Source organism: Talpa europaea, assembly GCF_964194135.1.
Source record: "Talpa europaea genome assembly, chromosome: 9".
Taxonomy (NCBI): domain Eukaryota; kingdom Metazoa; phylum Chordata; class Mammalia; order Eulipotyphla; family Talpidae; genus Talpa; species Talpa europaea.
Window position 1 is genome coordinate 73,440,454 of NC_140076.1, and position 26,059 is coordinate 73,466,512.

At 36.6% G+C, this 26,059-nt stretch overlaps 1 protein-coding gene across 5 annotated transcripts in view; it reads left to right on the top strand.

Moving 5' to 3' along the window:
* Positions 1–4,050: 4,050 nt before the first annotated feature.
* The window catches only part of CNOT6 (CCR4-NOT transcription complex subunit 6), a gene marked incomplete at both ends in the record, with an annotated part of 30,993 nt that continues 8,984 nt past the window's right edge, over positions 4,051–26,059 (top strand). For 3 of the 5 annotated variants that reach the window (XM_084241917.1, XM_084241918.1, XM_084241919.1), the window contains 3 exons: positions 4,051–4,162; positions 15,280–15,466; positions 17,340–17,425. In XM_084241917.1, the coding sequence (XP_084098043.1) occupies positions 4,051–4,162; positions 15,280–15,466; positions 17,340–17,425 (385 nt within the window). Of the gene's footprint in view, positions 4,163–15,234; positions 15,467–17,339; positions 17,444–26,059 lie in introns of all 5 variants that reach the window. The other 2 variants (XM_084241916.1, XM_084241915.1) reach the window with 2 other exon arrangements.

Here is a 26,059-nt window from a genome sequence, read left to right on the forward strand (position 1 = left end):
AAGGTCTTTTGTAATTCTTCTTGACAGTTCTTGGGTCTATTTTAGGAAGCCCTTTGTTCTCTTTGGATAATAACCTGTAGTGACATACATGTATTTAGAGAACAAGATCTGCTTGTTGATTTCAGAATACTGGGAAAATGCTAAATTGTACTTATTACCTACTTTTCTTTACTTAGTCTCCAATAAATGTTTTGTCTGACTTCCAGGAAAATGGGTGGGTTGCTCAGTGGGCAGATGTCCTCCTCATGCTGCTTCTTTCAAGTACTTGATTCTGTTTGTTACCATTTCTTTTATTCTATAGACTTTTTTTTTTTTTTCTGCTTTCTAATTCTTTGGCGATTTGGGAAAGAGGTCTCTTTACTACTTTCAAGTAGTGAACTGTCTCTTAAATTTTAAGACAGCCCTTCTTGATTTGTAAAAAAAAAAAAAAAAAACAAAAAACAAAAAACCAAGAAAGAGAGTAGATGGCTGTTTAGGCAGAAATCATCAGTCCTTGATGGAATGACCTCAGATATAGGGCCTGATTTTTAGAGTTCTTGTTTTAGTAACACTTTTATCAGTTCTCCTTAGTGTGATCAGATTTATGCTAATTAAGCTTACATGAGATTGGTTAATCAGAGTTCTGAACAATCACTGGGAAGTCAGTTGATTAGTAATAGGTCCAAAATACTAATCTCACCTGGAAAAACCAATGAAGATTAGAAGGTTGTTTTGTAAGTAGAATCTGGTCAGAATAATGGCGTTTGGGTGATCTTAAGGGGTGTTATCAAGCTCTGGTAACCTTCCACAACATCTTGTATTTTCTTTTTTTTTTTTAATATTTTCTTTTATATAATTACATCATTTTTCATTTTTGCACAATGTATGCATTTTCATTTTGGTTGTATTCCCCATACAATTGCGCCCCCCCTTATTATTTTCTAGGTCATTATTTGGTATATTAATGTCATCCAGAAAGGGTGACAGATTGCCAGATTGTACTCCAGACAGGATGGGAACTGTTCTTTATTATATACTATTTCTCACTGTTAGGTATTTTGTATCAGTCTAAAATCTTCATTCATTGTATGTCTTTGTCTAAGAAGAAATTAACATCTAAGAGCTTATTAATTATATCTAGCAAAAACAGTAGATGTGCTCTTTCTTGTGCATGTTATTAGTGTCACCACTTCTAGTCTTATTTTAAACAACTTTTACTTACCTCCTGTGTTTGGATTAACTCTTCCAATTCCATTTCTATCTTTGAAAAATAGTTCTACTTACCATAATCAGGGAGGCAGCATGATACAGACAGCATATTGAAAGTAGCTTTTTTCCATTTTTTAAATTATGGTAAAATATACATAAAATAAAATTTATCACTTTGACCATTTCTAAATGTACTGTATTAAGTGGTATTAAATGCATGCATAATGTTATGTAACCACAACCAAACATCCATCTCCATAAGTCTCCTCTTGTAAAACTGAGACATTGTACCCATTAAACAGTAATTCCATGTTCTTCTGCTCTTAGTCCCTGTCAGCCATTCTGCTTTGTCTCTGAATTGAACTACTCTGAGTACCTCTCATAAGTGGAATTTGTCTTTTCATATTTTTGCAGCAGGCTTATTTTACATAGAAAATTGCTTTAACTTTTAATCTCATACACTCAAAGCCTGGCCCAGGCTTGTAATACTGGGTGTGTGCAAGTCTCTGTGTGTGTGTGTTTTGTATGTTTACCTTTTTAGGCTTCAGATTTCTGTTGATAAAATCATGTTAGTTCTAATTCAGCTGAAAGAACTAGAAAAAGACTAAATAAATCTACAGATGGAGGAGGAAAGTGAAGAGAAAAACTATCTTGGAAGCCAAGTGAAATAAGTGCTCTTAGGAGGAAGTGAATATCCCCATCAAATAGTGATCATAGGGCAAGTAAAAAGAAGTCTAAGAAATGACTATTGTATATGTGGTCACTGGTTTTCTTCGTGACAGTTTTTGGTGGGATGTTAAAAACACTGATTTGAGTGGGTTTAACTGGAAATGGAGGACAAGTAAGTCTCTTAAGGAGTTTTTGTAGTTTTTGCTTGTAAAGAGGATAAAAGAAAAAAGCTGGAGGAGGAATTGAATGGAGCCCTTTTTTTTTTTTAAACAGGAAATGCCATGTGTACATATTCTGAAGGTAAAGATCCAGTGTGGAGGGATGATGTGATGTAGGAGAGAAATGAGAGAATTGCTGAGAAATATCCTTGAATAGCCAAGATGATGGGGTGGGATTTTAGTACTCAGAGGGCAGTTTGTGCTAGTAAAAGAGAATATAGTTGAGCTTAGGATAGAGTTTATAGAAATTCCTCTTCTGGTAGAAATTCCTCTTCTGTAGTTTTCAGTAAGAAAATAGGTAAGTTGTGGTCATCAGTTGAGCGGGAACATGAAAGAAGTAGGTGTTAGAAGTTTAAAGAGAGAAGTCACCTAGGAGAAGGGCCTAGAAGAATTCGTATAATTCCTGGGAGCAGAGTCCATTTGAAGCAAGTGATTACTGACTGGGCTGGCTTTGAATTCACATGGTAGTAGGTTTATTTTTCCGCTGTGTTTAGCTTTGTTATTATTCAGTGTAGGTGGAGAGTTGGTTAGAGCACATTATGGGTTACCCAAGTGAATAAGACGAAGTAGGCGCCACAGGAGGTAAGAGGAGCATGCCAGAGAGTGAGATTTCATTTTACCTAAATGTTTCAGAATTGTAACAGATAAGGATTTAAAAAGCCACAAACAATGTGAATAATACTTCTTTAATATTAACTAATATTTAGCCCTTCAAATTTGTCCAATTTTCAAAAATATCCCTTTACATTTGATTTGTTCAGATCAGAACCAAACAAGGTCTGTGCATCACTGTTGTACTTTGTTCTGCCTTGTTAATAATCTCTGCAAATGTCTTCTCCCCCCCTTTCCTTGTCATTAATTTCTTGAAGAAATGGGTCTTTTGTCTCATAGAACTTTCCATATTCTGCATCTGGCTGGCTGTATACTTGTGCTATTTTAAAAATTATTTAAAACTTTAATTGTGGTAGTATATATATATATATATATAGCACAAATTTGCTATCATAGTTTTAAGTGTACAGTTCAGTAGTGTTTAGTATATTCAGATTTCTGTATCTTATGTTATTTTGAGCATGTCCCTCTTTTTCCTTTATTTTTTTATGAGCCTGGTACTAGACCTAGAGAAGCTTGAATCGGATCACTTTTTAATTTTGGGGAGGTGAGAGGGCAAAGGCATAGTGTTTTTTACCTAAAGTTTTTTTTTATTCACCAGTGATAGTCATTACCTAAAACCATTTTTTTTACTAAGAGTTGTGAAAGTGATTTTCTAATTATGGTAGTCTTTCTGCATTTATTAGCTCGAATCATTTTTTTTAAAGGTTTATTTTTATTTATGCATACAAGAACTGGGGTGTAGGCCAGAGGTACAAGGATGTGAGAGGATTCACCAGAGACAGAATGGGGAGCAGAACAGACAGATCTACTGAAATATACTGCTGAGGGGAGCAGCAGGCAAAACAGGAGAGGTCTGCAGGGTATCAAACTCATGCTGTAGTGGCTGGCCATAGCGCTGAGACTTTAACCCCTGCGCCGCCAAGGAGGTCCTGTTAGCTAGAATTCTTTTAAGAATATTCCCGCATCTACTTTCTGCCAGAAATGCAGGATACTCGATTCTTTCCCTTTATTTTCCAATTTTCAGGTGACTGAAAAAGTCGTGAGTTCATGCAGTTTATAATGACTTATTGTAGTCATTCTTTTGATGTTTAGATTGTTCTGTCTGTACCTGTAGGAACCTTGTCAGGCCTGCTCCTTGCCCTCCGCAGGCATAGTACCTTTTGTTAGTTTACAGGCTTGTTTATATCTTTCTGATCCTAGACTTGAAATCCCCCATTTATCCAAGGAGTCTCCTAGTTCCTTTTAAGTGGGAATGGTGTTTAGAGATCATAATATGGATGTCTACTTTTTAAAAAGATGTTATTTTCACTTACATTATTCTTCAGAATACTGATTGGTTTCTTTTTTTAATTCAATAGGCATGCCCAAAGAAAAATACGAGCCCCCTGACCCTCGGAGGATGTACACAATTATGTCCTCTGAGGAAGCAGCAAATGGAAAGAAATCACATTGGGCAGAACTTGAAATAAGTGGTAAGATATGCAAGCATACATTTATGGGATGGAAATTAAGACATGGTAGAAAATTAAGTTTTCTAATGTATAAAAAGGGAGTGTACATCAAATGTACAACAGAAAAAAGCGTTGTGTTTTACCAATGCCAGTTTATTTTGGAAACAGGAAGATTCAGTGGAAAGAACATGATTTGAGCCAAAGTTCAAAACCCATTCATTGCTTATTCTTCCAATATCAATGTCCTTTTACAAAATGTGTATAATATCAGAATGAAATGAAAATAGTACATGTGAAATGCTTAGTGCCCTCTTTCTTAAAAGGCTTGTTCTGATACTAATTCTCTGATAAAGTAGGATGGAGCGTTTGTATTATCAAATAACAGAATTCAGTAGGATGGGATGTTCCTATTCTAGCATAGGTTCTGTGATAGATTTGTCCTCATTTTCTTCATTTACTTTTCAGTGAGTTTCTGAAGACTGCCTTATTCAGAAACACAAAGTCTTAAGGGTTTGAAACAGATCTCAAAGTTCCCTTCTACGTTCATTGCCTTCTAGGAATACTCAAAAGAAATACAGAGGCCCCCAGACCCACAGAGAATATGTTAGCAGCCTGAGTACTTGCACGCTCTAAATGGGTCCTGCCAATTGCCACAAAGACAAAGCAGACTCTCAATTTGAAAGAACATTAATAGGATTAATGTGCATAAAGAGAGAAGACAAGAGAAAGGATAATAGTTTTCCAATAAAATGTTCAAAGTTACTCATCTCCTTGTGGGTAAATGTTCAACTAAGATGGTCCACCCAAAGTGGAACTATTGAGTCCCTAAAACTTGTCACAAGACTAAGGCACCTTCTGGTGGGGAACCATAGGAAAGGGCAAATAGGGCCAGGCAAGTCTGGGATGAAAGGAGCAAAATCAAAATATAAACTAGGGTAACTGGTTGCCATTGTCAGCCCTGCGCACAGTCTCTCACCCACGTCTTTTCCAAGTGTCTCTACATGTCTTGGCTTCACGTGTCTTGTCTTTCAAGTCCCTGCAAGTCCAATGCTGAGAAGCAAGCGAGATGATTTCTTCATGTCTCTTTGCCCCATATACCTCTTCCAGTTTTTCTTCCCCAAATCTTCTCCCTGCTCTTTCACCCTTCATTTGATGGGGCAGGGAACATGGTACCTCCCCTTTTTATGGAGATCCCTCTCTGTAACTGATATTGCCAGCATCCCTGCTAATGAGCAAGCAGCCTTTTTTTTTTCCCAGTAATTCAAAGGTGGTGAAGGTACCACTTCTCAACACAACCAGCTAAAGGAGTTTTGTGTTAATGCTAACCTAATATGTCCCCCTATGTTTTCCTGATAAAACTTTTTTCACCTAACTGCTCTTGAAATTTTTTTTTTAAAACGTACCAAGCATGTGATATGTATAAAACATTTTGCCAGATACTGTACTTTGCATATGAAAAATAAAATAGATTTAAAAACCATAATTTCTGTCATTTTGGAGCTTATGACATTTAGGAGTGGTAAGAAAGGAGTGTAAGTATAAATAACAGACAAAAATAACTGCCAGATATAGGTAGAAAAGTACATAGAGGAAGCAAAAAAGGAAGTGATAATTATCTTCCTCCTTTGTCAGCTCACATTATCTGGTTAACCTGTTTTGAGTCAATCTCTGCAGCCATAGTAGAGGTGGGTACCCACACGAATGTCTGCTGTTTTTCCTCTCTCAGTTTTTAAAATGCTGGCCTTAATTAAAGCAAGTGAAAGTTCATAAAGTAGTTACAGTGGAGAGTTGAAATCTCTTTTTTTTTCCCGCTCTCCTATCAGATTTGACTTTGTTTGGTGGTGGGGGGGGGGGAGATAGGGAAGGTGGGAGGGACAAGAGAGAGGTTCTTTTTCATTTACATTTACCTTTGAGGCACAGGGAATTACCATTTCCACTTTTCTTAGTTCCTGCAGGATTTTTTTTTTTTTTAAAGATTTATTTATTCATGCATACAGGAACCGGGGTACAGGCCAGAGGGTGAGAGGATTCACCAGAGACAGAGCTGGGAACAGAACAGGCAGAATGACTGAAATACACTGCTGAGGGGAGCAGCGGGGTGAGACTGGAGAGGTCTGCTGCGCCATGTGGGATTCTCTCTGGCTGGCAAGGATTGAACCCATGCTGCAGAGACTGTGGACAGCTTCACAGTGCTGCGCTCACCCCACTGCGCCACCGGGGAGGTCCCTGCAGGATTCTTTTTTAACGCTTTTTCTCTCTTTTTTTTTTCAGCCTGTACCAGCAGATTTTGCATTAGAAATCCTTTGCTTGTAAGAAATTTCTACTTTATACAGCTGCAGATAAGCTAGAAAGTACTCATTTAGGTCACTGAGATTATTTCTCTGAGCCTAAGGAGATTCTCCTCCACTCTCCTCCCTAAAGTTGGAACTCCTTGGTTGGAACTCCTTGGCAATTTTGAGTTACTGTTCTCCACTTTGACTTTAGGGAAGAAATCTGTATACAGGATTGGAAGGAAGAGGAAAGAGTCCTTTACAGTAATGTTCTTGACCCAGTTTTGTCTTATCTTTACCAAGTAACATGGGTAAAACAATTGGCTGAATAGGTCTGTGGATTGGATCTTATAATTAACAAAGCCACTATCAAGGTCACTTTTTTGTCTTAGTCCTTGATACCTAAGCTAAGTGTAGAAATCATCTTGGCTGAATTAATTTCTAACTCAGTTTTTTTATTGCCTGCTTTAACATGAGTTCCTTATGGTTTAGTAATACCAAGTTACAGGGATTTGAAGTTAGTAAATCCTAGACCTACAGGTTTCTCTGTGCTTCCCTGGTTCCAAGGGAATGGTATTGGTGTTGCGTTCCTTGTGCCATGGGGGTTACCAGTAAGTCATTAATCATTAAATTTTTGGTGTTAAAGATTATTTATTCACGCGTGCAAGAACTGGGGTACAGGGCCTCCCCGGTGGCGCAGCGGTTGAGCGCTGGGTTGCGAAGCTGCCCGCAGCCTCTGCAGCGCCGGTTCGATCCCCGGCTGCTCCCTGGCCACCAGAGGAGGGTCCCACATGGCGCGCAGACCTCTCCTGCCGCCCGCTGCTCCCCTCAGCAGTGTACTTCGGTTCTTCTGCCTGCTCTGCTCCCCGCTCTGGCTCTGGTGAATTCTCTCACCCTCCCGTGCTTCTGACTGTACCCAGTGCTTGTATGTATAAATCACTCAATCAATCAATCAATAAACAAATCTTAAAAAAAAAAAAAGAACTGGGGTACAAGCCAGATGTGCAGGAGGGTGAGAGGATTCACCAGAAGACAGAGTGGGGAGCAGAACAGGCAAACGGACTGAAATACACTGCTGAGGGGAGCAGCGGGCGAGACAGGAGAGGTTTGCCACACCATGTGGGTATCTTGCTGGCCAGCTGGTATCGAACCCATGGTGTAGAGGCTGCGGTCAGCTTCATAGGGCTGCATTCAACCGCCAGCACCACCAGGGGAGGCCCAATCATTAATTTTAAAAGGAACCTTTGTTTTAATTTTAAAATGAAGCGCAAAGTAAAACACATAGACAAATATATTCATGAATTATCAGGACTTAAGCCTTGTAACCATTGTCCAGGTGAAGGGTAGAACTTTTTTTCACTTACGTGAGAATCCTCTTTATATACCACAACCAATCATAGCCCAAAGTCACCTTACTTCTATAGTAATTTCTTTTTTGTCTCCTTATAGTTTTAACACCAATGTATGTATAACTAAGCATTATAGTTTAGTCCTCCCTCCTTTTATTGGTGTATCTTAATATATAAGTTTCCCTTGATCTTTTTCATTTCTTTCCGGTTTATCTATTGAACCTCGGTGGTTTGACCTATCATTTTTCTGAAGTCTGTATATATTTTGCATTTAACCCCTTTAACTCAGTCATGCAATTTAACCCCCTTCTCATCCTCAACATTTCCTGCAAATGGACAACTGGAGATTTAAGCCTAGCAGTATTGAAGATGGTGCCATGTAGTGGTGTGTTTTTTCTTCAGTAGGCACCTAAAGTCTGAATGCCTTTTCTACTCAGTGCACATTTTGTCTTTCTTTCTGATTAGGTGAGCTACAGCTATAAAGAGATGCTTTCTCTCATTTACTATTTGATGTGCAATGTACAGTTTATATAGGAAAGGCAGAAAAAGATGCTTGTTTCTTTTATTTGCTAGATTTTGAGATAAACTATTGTCATTTGAGGGTGACCAATTACATTTTTTAAAGTATTTTTTTTAAAGAATTATTTATTTATGAATACAAGAACTAGGATACAGGCCAGAGGTGTGGGGGGTGAGAGGATTCACGAGACACAGAATGGGGAACAGAACAGGCAGATTGACTGAAGGGAGCAGCGGGTGAATCAGGAGAGGTCTATGTGGGTTGCTCCCTGGCCAGCTGGGATCAAACTCATGCTGCAGTGGCTGCAGATAGTTTCATAGGTTGTGTCTTAACCCCTTGCGCCACCAGGGAGACCCTAAATTATCATTGTTAACTGATAATATATTTTAACATTTGGGTTACAAACATGCTTACTGATTTTTTTTTTTTTTTGAAAGATTTATACAAGAATTGGGGTGTACGCCAGAGATGCAGGGGGTAAGAAGATTCATCAGAGATAGAGTGGGGAGCAGAACTGGTGTATCTACTGAAATACACTGCTGAAGGGAGCAGCAGGTGAGACAGGCAAGGTCTGCTGCGCCATGTGGGTTAGCTCCCTGGCCAGACATCGAACTCATGCTGTGGTGGCTGGTGATAACTTGATAGTGCTGAGACTTTAACCCCTGCATCACCAGGGAAGCCCTTCATGATTTTTAATTATTCTCATTTGGGGGCATTAGTTGTCCTGTTGTTGGTTAATAGGATAACCTCTTAAAATGATTTCTGAGTTCAAACATAGAGCTTCCATATGATCCAGCAATTCCACTCCTAGGTATTTACCCAAATGACAGAGAAACAGTAATTCCAAAGGGCACCTGTACCCCTTTGTTTATAGCAGCACTATTTACAATAGCTAAGCTATGAAGCAACCCAAATGCCCAAAAATAGATGACTGGATCAAGAAGATGTGGTACATATACACAATGGAATATTACTCAGCAATCAAAAAAGATAAACACATGCAGTTTGCAGCAACATGGATGGAGCTAGAAGGGATCATGCTCAGCGAAATAAGTCAGAAAGAAAAAGAAAAATACCGGATGGTCTCATTCATAGCAGGAATTCAGAAAACCTAAATAAGAGACCAGGAAAAAGACTAATCAATACAAAGTAAAAGTCAAAATTAACAAGCAACTATAAACCAGAGACACACTGGGGGGATGGGGGGGAGGCGGCAGGGAAAGGAAGGACTAGAGTTAAATAAGGGGGGAAGTGCAGTTGTATGGGGAATATAACCAAAATGAAAATGCATACATTGTACAAAGATGAAAAAGATGTAAGAATTATATAAAATAAAATATTTAAATAAAAATGAGTGAATTCAAGTGAAAATTAAAAGAAAAAAATGATTTCTGAGTTCTTTGACACTCTCTAGATCTCTTAGTTTATTTGCTGATTGAGGAAAGAGTAAAAAACCAAAAGGAGGCATCACAGGACCAGAACCTGACTCACAGAAGGAAGTTTAGGTTCTGGTCTTGTGATGCCTCCTTTTGGTTTTCTGTTCTTCCCGCCATCATTTGCTATCTGGTATGACAAGATTTTCCTGACTCATCACACATATTTCCTGCCTCAAACCTGGGATAAGCTATTTTTTTTCCAAGAAAAGAAATTTCATTTTTTACATTGGAGATGTTATTTCAGCGCTGTAATGCCGGTGCTCTGGGATGCTACTGGGTTGGCCATTGTTCCTGGGTCTTTTAACTGGACAGGGCTAGGAAATATGTACAATGTATGTGTCTATGTTCCTGTATATTTATGAAGAAAATAAGTGATCTGTTTATGTAAGGTATATATTTACATGCTAGAAATATCTGTAAGATATAAATTATATGTGTATATTTAAAGTGTATTATGAAAATAAGCTAATACTTTTTATTTAAATTCATGGTAACAAGGATTTCTGTTGCTCCCAATTGGAATCTTGGTGATTTAACAGGGTCTTCTGTGGTGGTTCTTTATGTCCTATTTTATCATTCCAGCTGTGTAAGAGTATTTAAAGTTGTGCTTACAACCTCAGCCTGTTAGCCCTAGCTAAACAGCCTCATTTGCTTCATCTGCTTGCGTCTTGCTGCTTGTCATTCTACGCATTCTTCCAGATGTAACTCTGGACATGTCCTATTTATTCTTCTCTGTGCTTCCCTTCTCTCCAGGTTCTTTTTCCCCAGTGGGATGGGTGGCCAACAGCAAAAAAAAAAAATTGTTGTTGCAGGAAGCTGAAATCCAAATGTATATACATTTTTCTGCCTAAACACTACCAAACAACTCTCATGTTCTCTTGTTCTTCCTTTGTATGGAGGTGGCATTGTGGATGTGTGCTTTTGGGATACATCTGTAGCCCAGACTAACTACTTGTTACAGATCCTTGATGTGGCAGTGTGGGTCAGGGGAGGAATGTACTAACTAGAGCAATTCTGTGATTACCATGTGAATCTCCTACAATTTAACTCAATTCTGACACCGTCTGATATATTGTCAGATCCCACAGGTTAAGAGCTCAGTCCCACAAGACTACTTCCAGTGCCAATCACAAGTCCAGGTTGTTGTCTGTACTTCTGACAGATGGACTGTAAACCAGAGATTCCCACAACCCTTCTCTCCTTGGGGTATGATTAATGTGAGAGCAATTCACAGAACTCAGGAAAATAGTACATATTAGGAGTAGAAATGCTGGGTCAAATGGAAAATGCTTAAACCTTTTAAGTTAAGAGTATAGTAAGACTGTACTTAAATTTTTCTGATTCATTTTACATCCTAACATATGTATATATGTGTTCCAACTTCTCCATTCCTTTGCAACCTTGTTACTGTCTATCTTTTTAATTTAAATTGGTTGTGAAAAGTGCCTAGGCCTGGTTTTCATTTGCATTTCCCTGATAGTTTATAATGTTGATACATGTTTTATATATGTTTTTGCCATTTATACTCCCCCCCACCCTCTTGAAGATAGAAACTTTTGATAAAGAAAAAGTAAAATAAGTGGATGGGAGGACATGTATATGATAATCTTTCTGATTTCTTGTAGGAGTTCGTTTATTTTTTTAGGAGTTCAAGTTTAAAAGTGAAATATGCATTTAAAATTAGAAAGACTGGCCTCCCCTGGTGGCGCAGTGGTTGAGCGCTGGGCTGCGAAGCTGCCTGCAGCCTCTGCAGTGCTGATTCAATCTCCAGCCACCAGCGAGGGAGGGTCCCACTTGGCATGCAGACCTCTCCTGCCATGCCCGCTGCTCCCCTCAGTAGTGCATTTCGTCAGTCTGCCTCTTCTGTTCCCCGCCCTGGCTCTGGTGAATTCTCTCACCCTCCCGCACTTCTGACTGTACCCAGTGCTTGTATAAATAAATAAATCTTTTTAAAAAAAATTAGAAAGACTTTAACCTTTGGTTTTTTGTTTTGTTTTGTTTTGTTTTTTAACAATCTGTGTTGACCTTTGAGGGGGTTTTAGGAAATCTTCTAAAGCGAAAAACGAGTTTGAAGGTCTGTAGTTCTGTCACTAAAGATTTTTTTCCCCTATTTTGACTCCTGTTTTTTAGTATTACAATATGTGGGTAATGTAATGGTAATGATAATTACACTGAATGATGGAATTTTTTTTTTGAACTGCTGGATTATTTAATAAGCCTGTTCATTTTAAAACTTAAGTTTGTTAAGCTTTTTTAAAAATGTGGGGAGGTGAAACTGGTTGAGCTGTTAGTGACACAGCTTGTAATAAACACAGCTTTATTATTGAATGGTAGAACTACTTAGAGCACATGTTAAAATAAGTCCCCTGACTTTCTATTCTTCCGTAGCACACTATAGTGGTCATTTTAATTTGAACAAGTTGCATCCTACCAATGTTCTGAGGACTGAATTCCTTCTCATCAGCGTTAAATGATGTGTACCTTTGGAATTGTGTTTGCCTTTATGAATTGATACTTAACATTCGTTAAGTCACATGCTTTGGCGCTGTTTAATACATTGCACTAATTATACTAATTATACCTGATCCATTTTGTGTTTGGTAATCACCCCTCTGATTTTAGGGAACAGTAGTTAGATTCCTCCAGTCTCCTTGTATTTGCAATAAAGGATTTGTATATCTTATTTGGAGAGTGTCTGTTCACATCTTTGCACTTTTCTAAACTGGATTGTGTTCTTCTAATTGAATTGAAAGAGTTTTTTTTTTTTTTTTAAAAGATTTATTTATACAAGCACTGGGTATAGTCAGAAGCGCGGGAGGATGGGAGAATTCACCAGAGCCAGAGTAGGGAACAGAACAGGCAGACTGATGAAATACACTGCTGAGGGGAGCAGCGGGCGTGGCAGGAGAGGTCTGTGCGCCATGTGGGACCCTCGCCGGCAACCGGGGATTGAACCTGCGCTGCAGAGGCTGCGGGCAGCTTTGCAGTCCAGCGCTCAACCACTGCGCCACCAAGGGAGGCCCAATTGAAAGAGTTCTTTATATATGTCTAGGTTCATTCTTTTGCATGTGAATATCAAGTTATCTTTTGCCTTTTTTTTTCCTGTGTCTAACCCGTCTTGTTTTGGGAATGCCAGTTACATATATTAAATATCTGAAGTTGTTCAAGAGTTGACCCATAAGAGCCTTCCCTAGTGGCATGTATTGCATCAGTGTATTTCATCAGTCTGCCTGTTCTGTTCCTCACTCTGGCTCTGGTGAATTCTCTCACCATCCCGCACTTCTGACTGTACCCAGTGTTTGTATAAATAAATAAATAAATCTTTAAAAAAAAAAAAAGAGTTGACTGATAAAATTTTTCCTTAGTATCTTTTTGCTCTTTCATTTTGGGTAGTTTCCATTGCTGTATATTCACTTTAAACACTGTTCAACTTTAGAAGTTCAATTTGTGTGTCTAGCTATCTTGTGTCATTAGCAAAGTTTTTTTTTTTTTTTTTAGCTTCTGATTGAAATACAGTTATAGTTACAGTTATAGTTACTCTAAATGTGTATCTGCTATTTATATCATCTCTTCTGGACTGGTTTTGATCAGTGGGTTTTTTGCTTCATTATATATTTCATTTTCCTGTTTCTTTGCATACCTGGTCATTTTTTATTAGGTGCTAGATACTTTGATTTTTACCAAACAAATGTGATGCATATTTTTATAGTCCTGTAAGTAGTGTTAAACTTTGTTTTGAAATGCAGTTATTTAGGAACACATTGGTTCTTTTGAGACTTGATCTTAAATTTTCTTAGTTGAGAACAAAGTGGCCTTCATTGTAAGGCCAGTTTTGTACTGTTAATAAGACCAATGCCTTGTGGGTTAACATTTTTGCCTTTGACTTTTGAGAATACCTACTCTCCTTGCTTCTCTATGAACCTAGAGGTTGTTGCCTCTCCTCCTTTTGAGTTTTGTTTTCCTCTGGCTCAGGCAGTTTCTCACATGCATGTGCTGATTAGTACTCAGTTGAAAACTTGAAGGGAACTTTCTTTAGATCCAGACCTCTTTATCTGTTCATCCTCTCCTTTCTGATATTCTCCCTTTGTAAATTCTAGTCACTTTCGCTCCTCTCGTTCTTACATCTCCTGAACTATAGGGAGATGACTGTGCTTCATCTAGAGCCGCCAGCCTGCTCTACTGTCCAGGAAGTAAGCTGAGGCAGTTGTAGGACCTTGTTTGCTTCCCATCCTTCAGTAATCGCTGCACTGGTTGGTGTTTATAATTTCTGAAGTTCGTTGATTGTCTCTATTGTCTGGTTTTGTTGTTTTCAGGTGGCATAGTAAGTTCATGACATCTTGATTAGAAGTAGGAACCTCAAGATTGCTTTTACAAACAATAGAAAACATTAATTATTTCTCAAAGTCTGTATTTTTCCTTTGTATCTATTTCTTTCTTTCTTGGACTAGATCCTCATACTGTCATATGAGTAGTAAATCAGTAAAATTTGAGAAGGAAAAAAAAAATTAAATTCCCCCCCAAATAAAGTAAATTATTATAAGTGAAACTCCCCCACATGAAGAAAAAAAGATTATGGAGAAATTTCTTACATTGTACAAAGAATTAACCAAGAAATGCAAAAGTACAGAATTAATATTACATTGGAAGGAATTATGGAATCCTGTATCTACTACTGTTTATGTTGTTATGACAGTATCAGGAATGTCTCAGAGTGAGTGTTTTTCTTGTAATTACACAGCTACAGATTTTATTTAGTTACAATTTTATTTAGTTACAATGCACTATCACTTAGAGTAGTCTGGTCCTAAAACTTTAACTGAGAATATCTTGTTTTCCTTTTTGTTTTTGGACAGTATCCCTGTTTTCTGAAATATAGCTATAAACAACCTCTGAGATCCTGGAGCTGATGTTGTGTGTGGTTTTCTTTTTTTTTTTTTTAAGATTTATCTATGCATGCATACTAGAGCTGGGACACAGGCCAGAGATTCGGGGGGTGAGAGAGGATCCACCAGAGACAGAGTGAGAACAGAACAGGCAGATTGACTAAAATACACTGCTGAGGGGAACAGCGGGTGAGATAGGAGAGGTCTGCCTCACTATGTGGGTTTCTCCCTGGCCGGCCCGGGGATTGAACTTGTGCTGCAGAGGCTACGGACTGCCTTATAGTGCGGTGGTCAACCACTTGTGCCACCAGGGAGGCCCTGGTTTTCTTTTTTTAATGTCAGAATCAGTCATGTTGAAATACGGGATTTGTCATTATATGAATTAGTCATATATTTTCTTTCATGTTGTAGCTGAGATAATGTTAAAGGATAAAGTCTTAACTCTTGTGCTCTTAAAAATAAAGATTCAATCTATTGATATATTGCCTTAAATTTTTTTCTTTCAGTACGCTAAGTGGGGAACTTACAGCTTTATCAAAGCAATAAATTGCTCTAGAATAGATGAGGTTTCTTCTGTTTACCCCTTCATAATTTTTTACACAATAGATTGTCATTTAATCCAGGGACCAAATTAGGGAGAACACTATATAATCCTGGCCTCATTTTCTCTTTTCTTATAGGAAAAGTAAGAAGCTTAAGCTCATCTTTGTGGTCATTAACTCACTTGACAGCTTTGCATCTGAGTGACAATTTCCTGTCCCGCATTCCTTCAGACATTGCCAAGCTACATAATCTGGTGTATCTGAATCTGTCCTCAAACAAAATCCGGAGTTTACCAGCAGAACTCGGAAACATGGTATCACTCAGGTATGCAGATTGAATTCAGTATTTAACAATATATTCCTTAAAAACAAAATACAGCATTCATTTTGATAGGAAGTAACACTACCGAATAATTGGTATTTGAACAAAAGTTAGCTATATCCTTTACATAGTTTTTTTTTTTTTTTGAAACTGTCAGTAAATATTTAATCAATTAATTATTGCCTGAAATTGGCTTTGTTGCTGTGTTTTGTGTACTGTGTTTTATTCTTGAACCAAATGTTTGGACAAACTAGGGGCAAACAAATAGAAGGCAGATACACGGATATACACTCACCTGTGACACACCGTTATGATGCTTTCTCCCCACTAAATTCTGGGGCATCATTTTATCCTTAATACCGGTTCCAGGAAATCACTGATAATTAGTGAAACCTTTTGACATCTTAGGGCTTGTACACATAATAATAATAAAGCCTGGACTTGAAAAAAGTTAGAATTAGTTGTTGAATTTGGGAAACTATGCTGTGGGTCTATAGGAGGTGGGTAATAAGCAGAGTCACAGAATTTAGATGGGAATCCTGACTTTGCCTTTTACAAGTTGTGTGAATTTTGATGTGCTTCATAACCTTGCTGAGCTCCTTATCTGTATGTAAAGTTGCCGTGATACATACCCAGCCAAGGCTGAGACTACAGATATTTGAGAAGAGTAGAAAACTACTGAATGGCACATAATGTATTTAATAAATTATTTTTTAAACCTGTTTTTATAAGGTAGATGAGATCTACTCAAGTTGACTGAATATAAAGACAACCTCCAGCCTTTTAGTTAATCCCAGTGGAAAGTCTTGCCCCATTTCATCTTACCTGCTTTTTTGTGATTCCACTGACTTTGCGGCTTCCTTGTACTCTATACTGCACAGTAAAAAAAATAAGGACCTTGTGAAAGTTTCTTTGCCCCTATTGCTCCTGGTCCAACCTTTTGACTTTCTGTAGACTTAATTTTACTTATTGAGTAATACTATGACTGTTTTATTCCCTGAACCAAATTTGCTTAAAGAGCCTCCGTTCCCATGTGATATACTTGGAAATAAACAGCAACCAATTATTCAGTGTTTGTTTTGCTTGTTCAGTTTATGACCTCACCAACCTTTAGTTTAAACAATAGTAGCCAAGGTTCACTTAAATTTCAAGAACCAAAGATTATAGATACAGTTCTCATTCACATTTAAAATTTGATAAGGAAAGCTTATTTTCGGAATTTACCAGTATGTCAGTTTTGGGTCTTTGTTTTTTCTTACTGAAGATTCTGTTGCTGTTTATATTATGGTTACCTGTACAAAACAAATCATTGAAATAGTCATTAATAGATAATAGAACTACCATTACTTCTAACGTACAGCTAGTAATTTGGTGAAATGTTGATCATAAACTTAATTGTGCAACTATCACAAACTCTTTTACTATGTGATCATTTTATTTCCTTCAGCAAATCATATATTAGGCTGTTTTATCATTTCCACTTTCTTAAGTATGTGTAGTAGATCCTGTGTGTTCTAGAACAGTGCTGCTCTCAGGGTGATCTGTGCCAGGTACACAGCAAGTGAGAGTGATTTTGAATCTGTTGAATGTAGTACTCCTAATGGGATGTGTATTTTGTTTGCCTTTTTTTCCTCATTTCATTTTTTTAGTCATTTTCCCCCTATATTTTATATATGTATTGGTCTGTGAAAGTTTAGCTCTTTTTGTTATGTTTTTACCACATATGGTTTGAGAAGCACTGTATTAGACATTGGAATATAATACAACATTTTTGTCATTCTTAGGAGTTTATATTCCTAGAAATTAAATTGTTGATTTTAGCTGTTAGTTAAAGGTTACTGTATCTTCTGACTTCCTGGAATTTTTACATCAACAGGGAACTCCATTTAAATAACAACCTGTTACGAGTTCTACCTTTTGAGCTGGGAAAACTGTTTCAGTTGCAGACTTTAGGCCTGAAAGGTATGCCTTCCCATATTTGTGCTTCTTATGGTTTGTATGTATGTCTTTGAGTCTAAAGAAGCCATAAGAGAGAATCTTTTTGCCAGGGGATTTTCAGGCTCTTTCCTAAACTTCATCAGTTTTTTAGCTACATCCCAATGGTTTTCTTTCTTGTCTATCTGTAGATAGTCTAGTCTTTGTATTCTTTTTGCTTCTAGCCCAGCTTTGCTTTTCTAGTTTCTGTCAGTCATTTCCATGTTTTCATAGTACATTCTGGGTTCATATTTTATTTCATCTCACTCTAAATACCTTTTCCCCTTATTTTCACATCTAAGAGGCTCAGAAAGTGAAGAAAAACAATAAATAAAAATTTTGATCTATTTGGACCTAATAACACTATTTGAGCGACTTTTAAAAAATTGATTTATGGCTCATGTTAGAATTTGGGACATAACTTCAGTATGAACTGTTGGGAAACCAGTGTTAAACTAGCAATATTAAAAGTCACATTTTAATAATATATTAACGTTTATAAGTTTATCACATTAAGTAATTCTTCACCAAGCTTGCCAGTCTGTCCATATTACTCCAGTTGATTCCTTTAAAAAAAAAACACACACACACACATAATTCTTCAAGAATTGCATTATTTCTTAAAAATTCAGTTATAAAATGATATTCCTATAAATCTATTTCCTGTCGTGAAAGTAATATTATTCACAGAAAAAATTAGATGGACAACTACAAATAAGACTAAATGATTTACAGATGTATATAAAACTGTATTAAACAAACATCAGCTTTATAAATGGTTCTTTGGAAAGTTTTTTTTTTCCTGTGTGACTGGACTGACTGAGGTCACGGAAATACCAAGGAGATAAACCTAGTTTGTTGCACATATCAGTAGCTTGCCTTTTCTGTAGCCTCTCCCTAAGGTAAGCAAGCCTATCTTTTAAAATTTTCTGATAGTAAACTTAAAAACAGAAAAAGGATAAAATGCAGCAAAGTGTATCCACATACTGATCACACTTGAATCAGCAATTAATATCTTGTTTATTAAGGCAAAACAGAACATTACAGAATTATTAAAGGCTCTCTCTATTACTCTTTTAGTCCTTTTCTCTGTAATCTTACAGTATTTATTTTGCAATCTTAATTCATATTCTAAGGTTTCACTATTTAAATTTAGGGTCATCCAGTCACAAATTCTCACACTGATTTTTTTTTTTTAAGATTTGTTTATGCATGTAAGAGCTGGGGTACAACAGGCCAGTGATGCGGGGAGTGGAGGATTCACCAGAGACAGAGTGGGGAACAGAACAGGCAGATTGACTGAAATACACTGCTGAGGGGAGCAGCAGGCGAGACAGGAGAGGTCTGCTGCGCCGTGTGGGATTCTCCCTGGCAGGCTGGGGATCGAACACTTCATAGTGCGGTGCTTAACCCGTTGGGCCACCAGGGAGGCCAACTCTCGCACTGATTTAAATGCAGTAAAGCCGCTGAAAATAAATGCCCAGGAGGGATAGAACAGTCTTCATAGCAACTTCATTTTGATGATCCCCTGCTCTTCTCTTTTACTGTTTTACAGCTAGAATTTTTCTTTCTTAGAAGTTCAGTTTCACAAATTCTTATTTAGCTTAGAGAACCTGTTAAACATAATTACATATATGTCTGTACTGGCAGTATTTCCACAGATTTAACTTTTTTTTTTTTTTTAACAGATTCTATGTTATTTTCCTGTGCTTTGCAATTTGCACTTTAACTTTATTTAGTATCGTACCAGCTACTTCTTATTGTTATATTGTCCCTGTTCTCAGAAAACTTTTCTTATTGATTCTTACGAACTATTCATATTGAATTACTCTGCCATTTAGTTGAAAAGTCATGTTAATTTGCTGTTGTCCATTCAGACAGAGCCAAAGTATTTCTGCCTCATGAATCAGTTTTACCATTATCTTTAAAGTTGATTACATGGGGCTATAGCTTGCTTTACTGATTTTTATATCTGTCCCTTTTCTTCAGGCTTGTTCTACAATGAAATTAGGGCAATAACCTTAAATGTGTATTCATTTTTTTTACTTTTTATTTTGTGATTCTTATAGATTCACACAATCTATAAGAAATAAATGCAGAGCAATATTTACTCTTTACTTAATTTCCCCAAATAGTGCCATCTTTCAGAATGATAGTATAGTTTCACAAGATACAGAACTTTTCCATCACCTGAGTATCCTTCTTATTTTCCTTTAATAGCTATGCTTACTTTATTCCTTCTCCTCAGTTCTTAAGTTGAACACAGATATGTTCTCTATTTTTATTATTTTGACATTTCAGAAAATATTATAGAAGCAGAATCATGTTGTATATAACCTCAGAATGATTTTTTTTTCCACTCAAGTTAATTCCTTCAAGATTTATCTAGGTTGTTGCATGTATCAATCCTTTATTCCTTTATATTGACAAGTAGCATCTCGTGGTATGGTTGTATCATGGTTTGATTTAAGCATTCACTCATTGAAGGGCATCAGAGTGCTGTTATAGATGAAGCTGCTGTGAATTTTGTATACAGGTTAATGTATGAACATAATTGTTCATTGCTCTAGGACGAATGCCAAGGAGTGCAATTGCTGGGTCATATGGTAGTTTCATGTTTATTTTTTAAAGAAACTGCCAAACTTTTCCAGCGTGTCTGTTATTTTACGTTACCGATATTGTCGCTCTTATTTTAGCCATTCTGTTAGATGTGCAGTCATATTTCATTGTGGTTTTAATATGCATTTCCTGATGACAGCGAACATCTTTATATGTGGTTATATGCCACCAGTATTTTTGTGAAATACCTCTTCATGTCTCTGCCCATGCCCTATCCAATTAGATTGTTTGATTTGCTGTTGAGTATTGGGAATCATTTATATAATCTAGATACTAGATCTTTGTCAGGTAGGTGATTTGCACACATTTTCTTCCAGAATGCAGCTTGTCTCCTAGGATGAAGCTTAACAGGGTCTTTGGTGTAACAATTTTTAAATGTTGATAAAGTCCTTATTTTGGTGTCCAATTTGATAAGTCTTTGAATAGCTCTAGATCCCAAAGGTTTTCTCCTGTACTAAAAATGTTCTGCTTTTCTGTGCTACTTTGAAGGTGGTGATCCATTTTGAATTAAAAGAAGTGAAAATTTTTTAAGAGTTTTAATTTTTTGCTTCTGTATGTCCAGTTGTTACAGCACCATTTGTTGAATAAGCTATCTTTCCTCCAGTGAATTGACTTCTGAACTTTTAAAAAACAGTTGGACAAACCTATTTTGGATCTATTTCTGGATTCTCTGTTGTTCCACTGATCTGTGTGCTTGTTTCTCTGCCAATACCATATAATTATTTGAAACTTGAAATAGGGTAATGAATCTTGAAATTGGATAGACTTCCACTTAAATCTTCATTTTCAAAATGATTTTAGGTACTCTGATTCCTTTGCCTTCCATATACATTTTAGAGTAATCTTGTTTAGTTACAAAAATTATTGCTGAGAATTTGGTTGTAATTGTATTAAATTCTTTGTATCAAATTAGGACGAATTGACATCTTTACTATGTTGAGTCTTACAATCCCAGGAACTGGTATAGTCTCTGTTTATTTAGGCTCTTGATTTTCTTTTTATCACTGTTGTGTAGATTTTGGTATAAAAGTCCTATAAATGTTTTGTTTGATCTATACCCTTTTTTTTGAGTGATTGTAAATTCTATTATATGTTAAATTTTGTGGTCTTTGTGTTCATTCTTATTTAGAAATACAGTGGACTTTTGTAACTTTATCTTTGTACCTGGTTGAATTCACTTCTAGAAATTCTAGAGTTTTTATAAATATTTTTGGATTTTTTTAATGTAGGAAATTGTCACCTGTAAATAGGGATGGTTTTGTCTCTTTCCAATATGTGTTCTTTTTCTTTCATTTTCTTGCCCTTATTGCATTGACTAGAACTTTTAGCACTGTTGAGTAAGAGTTGTGAAAGTAGAAATCCCTGTTTTTTACAGATCTTAGAAAGTATTCATTCTTCACTATGAACTCTGTTAGCAGTAGGTATTTTGTTAATGTGCTTCATCAGTTTGAGGAAGTTTCCATTTTTTGAAATTTTTTAATCATGAATTGTTTAATTTTATTAAATGTTAGTTCTTTTCTTTTTTTTTCCAATGTTAATTCTATACTAATTGATATAATCATATTACTTCTGGTAATTGATGTTTGAATATTGAACCAGTCCTGTATTCTTGGAATAAACCCCACTTGGTCCTGACATGTGATTCTTTTTATTTATTGCTGACTTATGTGTGCATATTTTTTTTTTTTAGGAATTTTTGACTCTGTTAAGGGATATTTACCCCTTTTGTTTTATTTGGTTTGGTTTATTTCATATTGGTTTTGGTAATGAAATTACCTGAAATTAATGCATTTGAAAATTTTCCTTATCCTCTGTTGTGTTCTTCCCACCAGTTGGTGTTGATTCTTTCAGTACTTGGTAGAATTTTCCAGTGAAGCAGTCTGGGATCTAGTGATTACCTTTCTGGTAGTTTTAAAGTTACAAATTCATTTCCGTTAATAAGTAAAGGGCTATTCAAATTACCTGAATTGAGACTTTGCACTTGTAATGCATGCAGTTGGTGCTTCACATTTCCCTCATAGCTCTGCTGTATACCATATCAGGTATACATTTTGATATGTTGTATTTTCATTTTAACTTCCTCATTGCATTATTAAATTTCTATTGAGGCTTCATCTTTGATCCATGGATTATTTAGTTTTCTAAGTACTTGCATATTTTCCCATTGTCTTTCAGTTATGGATTTTTAATGTGATTCCACTGTGGTTGAATATATTCTGTAGTAAGCAGTTTCTGTCTCATTCTATCAATTACTGAATTTATTGTAGATTTTTATTTAACCTGCTTTCAATTCTTAAAATATGTTGTAGTTTTGTTTGGTAGTTATATGATTAAAATTACTGTGTCTTCTTGGGAACTGATCCTGTATCATTAAAAATATCTTCTTCTGTCACAGGTAATTTTATGTCCTCTAAAGTCCACTTTCTCTGATACTGTTACCACTGCAGCCTTCCTTATTAATGTTTGCACTATATATGTTTTCATTATTTCCCTTTCAACTGCTTCTATTGCTATTTTTGAAATGAGTTTCTTGTTGACAGCATAATCCACTTTTTTAATCCACTCTGCCAAGCACCTATCTTTTAATTAGTATATTAAAACTGTGCATACTCAGTGCCTATATCTGCCATTTTATTATTTATTAAAGATTTATTAAAGTGGGGTACAGGCCAGCGGTAAGGGGGTGTGAGAGGATTCACCAGAGACAGAGTGGGGAGGAGAACAGGCAGACTGACTGAAATACACTGCTGAGGGGAGCAGCGGGTGAGTCAGGAGAGATCTGCTGCGCCATGTGGGTTGCTCCTTGGCCTGCCAGGGATCGAACTCGTGCTGCAGTGGCTGCGGATAGCTTTATAGGTTGTGTCTTAACCCCTTGTGCCCTGAGGGAGGCCCCTGCCATTTTGTTTTTTGTTTTCTGGCTTTGTTTTTTATTTCCATTTTCTTTTCTTTTCTTTTTTCTTTTTTTCTTATGGATTACTTGAACATCTTTTGCATTTCCATTTTGATTTGTTCGTAGTGTGTTTGAGTGTATATATATATTTATATATCTTTTTAGTAATTGCTCTAGGTGTAACGTTGCATATACATAATTTATAGTAGTCTACTGATGTAACATTTTACCTGTTGGAGTGAGTATAGAAACTTTGTCTATTTCTGTTCTTGTATTTGTCCCCAATTTATTCTTTTAAATATTTCCTCTATATCCATTTAGAACCGAAGCAGTGTTATAAGTATTTTTAGTTGTCAAACATGATTTAGAAAATGTAAGAGAAGGAAACCTAATTGCCTCCTTTTGTAGCCATATTCTTTATTATTCCTTCCTAATGTTTCTTTTTTTCCCTATCATTTCTTTTCTATATAGAGAGCTTTTGTTAATGATTCTTTAAAGACGGGCCTGCTGGGAACAGATTGTCTTACTTTTCCATTATTGAAAATGGGTATACGATTTTGGATTGACAATTCTTTTCTTTGAATACTTGAGAAGTATTGTGCCACTTCTTTCAGGGTGTGTGATGACAAATCTGCTATTAATTGACTTTCCACTATTGATAGTGTTTCTGTCTGACTGCTTTCAAGATGTTCTTTGTCTTTCGTTTGCAAAAGTTTAATTATGATACTGTTTATTGTAGATTCCTTTGGGATTTGTTCTGTTTGGATTTTCTCAGCTTTGTAAAACCATAGGTTTATGTTTCTTGCCAAGTTAGGGAGTTTTCAGCTCTTATTTCTTAGAGTAGTTTTCTAGTTCTGTGCTCTGTGTCCTCTGCGCCCAGAATTGTGATGACAGGAACATACACAGGGATCCCTGTGTTCATTTTATTCCTTTCTCTGTCCACATTGCTCTATCTTTTGATTCTTTCCTTTGTCTTTCTATTCTGCTGTTGAATCTGTCTTCTGGGCCTTTTATTTTATTCATTCTACTTTTTAGTCCCTTTTGAGTTATGTTTTATTTGCCAAAACTTTTTTTCTGAATCTTCCTATTATTACCCCCCTCACCTCCAGCATGTTTTTAATTTCTCACAGAAGTTTGTTTTTCAGTCGTGATTGCTTTATCTTTGTCAGGTCATTCTAGTGTTTGTGTCATCTATATTGAAATCTGATATCTTTTTTTTTTGTTTTTTCATTAAGTTTGAATCTTTGTGGTTTCTTGTGTAATGAGCAATTTTTACTCAATACTGAACATATTCTTTATTTTGTTACAGGGCTCTGGATTTCACCTAAACATTATTTTTATTATTTTTTCTGACTTTATTTAACACTACTCTGTTGGGAAAGGAGGGAGCTGTGTACCATATTAGGGAGGTAGAATTTCAGATTTCCCTTAACCGCTGACATTTGAGGGTACATCTAAATGGTGGTGGCAGTTAACTCTGTATGTGGTCTCCACAGTAAACTGCTTTGGAGTGACCTCATTATGACGAGGAAATGGTAAAAGTCTAACTCTACTCAGCCTCTGACATCCACAGAAGGGACACCCTGTTACTGTGAGTTGAGCTGAAACTCACCTCACTCACATATACCACCTGGGAATGTTGGGATATTCTTTTTCTTTCTCATAAGGGTGGAGATCTAGCCTTTACTGGCATGTGTAGAGATGATGCCATGTATGATTCTTTGGTGTTTAGCTGGAGTAGAGATGTTGCTATTTTAAGGTTTTATCTTGTTTGACTGCCCTTTTCTGGTCTTTTCACTTCCATTGGATTTTCTTGTCTGTACACATTGGTGTTTAATTGTTGCTGGTTTCTTCAGTTACATATCTGGAATACAAAAAGCAAAAGATAAACACCCAAGGAACTTATCATTATATTGCTGCTCAGTCCTGAGAGCCCGAGCCACTGTGCTTTCTCACTACATTTCAAAGTTCTGTGTTTATTTAGATATTATGTACAGGGTTCACCTTCTCTCATTCATTTTTCTTCCCTCTGAGGGCTTGGTACCATGTTTTAATTGTTCTTATTTGCTCAGTATTCCAGACAGTAAAGACATTAATTTAAAATATAAAAAAATTTCAAAAGGTAAGCAGATACTGGGGGAAAGTTTGACTTCAGCTGTGTTTATTAGTCATAAATAGATGTTTGCATTTGAATATGGTTTTTAACTTAGAAGGAAGGATCACAGAAGTAGTGGTCTCTAAATATGTTTTGCATTAGAAAGTAGTAAAAAAGACAGCATTAATGTAGGTCTAGTTAGAATATGCAGCTGACTTGTTACTAAGAAGTTTTTAGTTGACTTTTTTTTTTTTAAGATTTATTTATTTATACAAAAACCTGGGTATAGGCCTGATGCGGGGAGGGTGAGAGGGTTCACCAGAGACAGAGCGGGGAACAGAACAGGCAGACTGACGAAATACACTGCTGAGGGGAGCAGCGGGTGCGACAGGAGAGGTCTGCCACACGATGTGGGACCCTCGCTGCCTGGCCAGGATCGAACCCGTGCTGCAGAGGCTGCGGACAGCTTCAGAGCACGGTGCTCATCCGCCTGCGCCACCAGGGGAGGCCGTTGACTTCATTTTTAAAGATCTTTTTAGCCTAAAAGTTATACCTGTCTCATAGGATGGTGATTAAATGAACATTTCAGGGCTGTTGGTAGGTACAAAAAGCTATACATGTTAGGGAATGATAATAGTATAATGCCATCGTGCAAAGACATATTTTATAAAATGTAGGAGTACATCTTTACCATTATAATTTTAGAATCCTAGAATCTTAAAAGAGGTCTTAATTTTCAACTAACTTAGTTTGTCTTTCCATCCATGTAATTTGGCTATCCAGAGAATACTCTCTTAACTCACAGGGTGGGTCATTTCATTTTAAATAGTTCAGTGTTTACCAACTACCTGTACTTTGATGTGGCTGTTCCTATTAGCTCCTGTCCTGTGATCCTTATCCTGCTGATTTAATCTAGTTGTTCACAAAAGAATAGGAAAAAAACAGGTTTCTGTTTAGACTGTAATATCTTTTTCTTTTTTTTTCCCCCTTTCTTTATTTGGTGTAGTTAGGGCTTTCC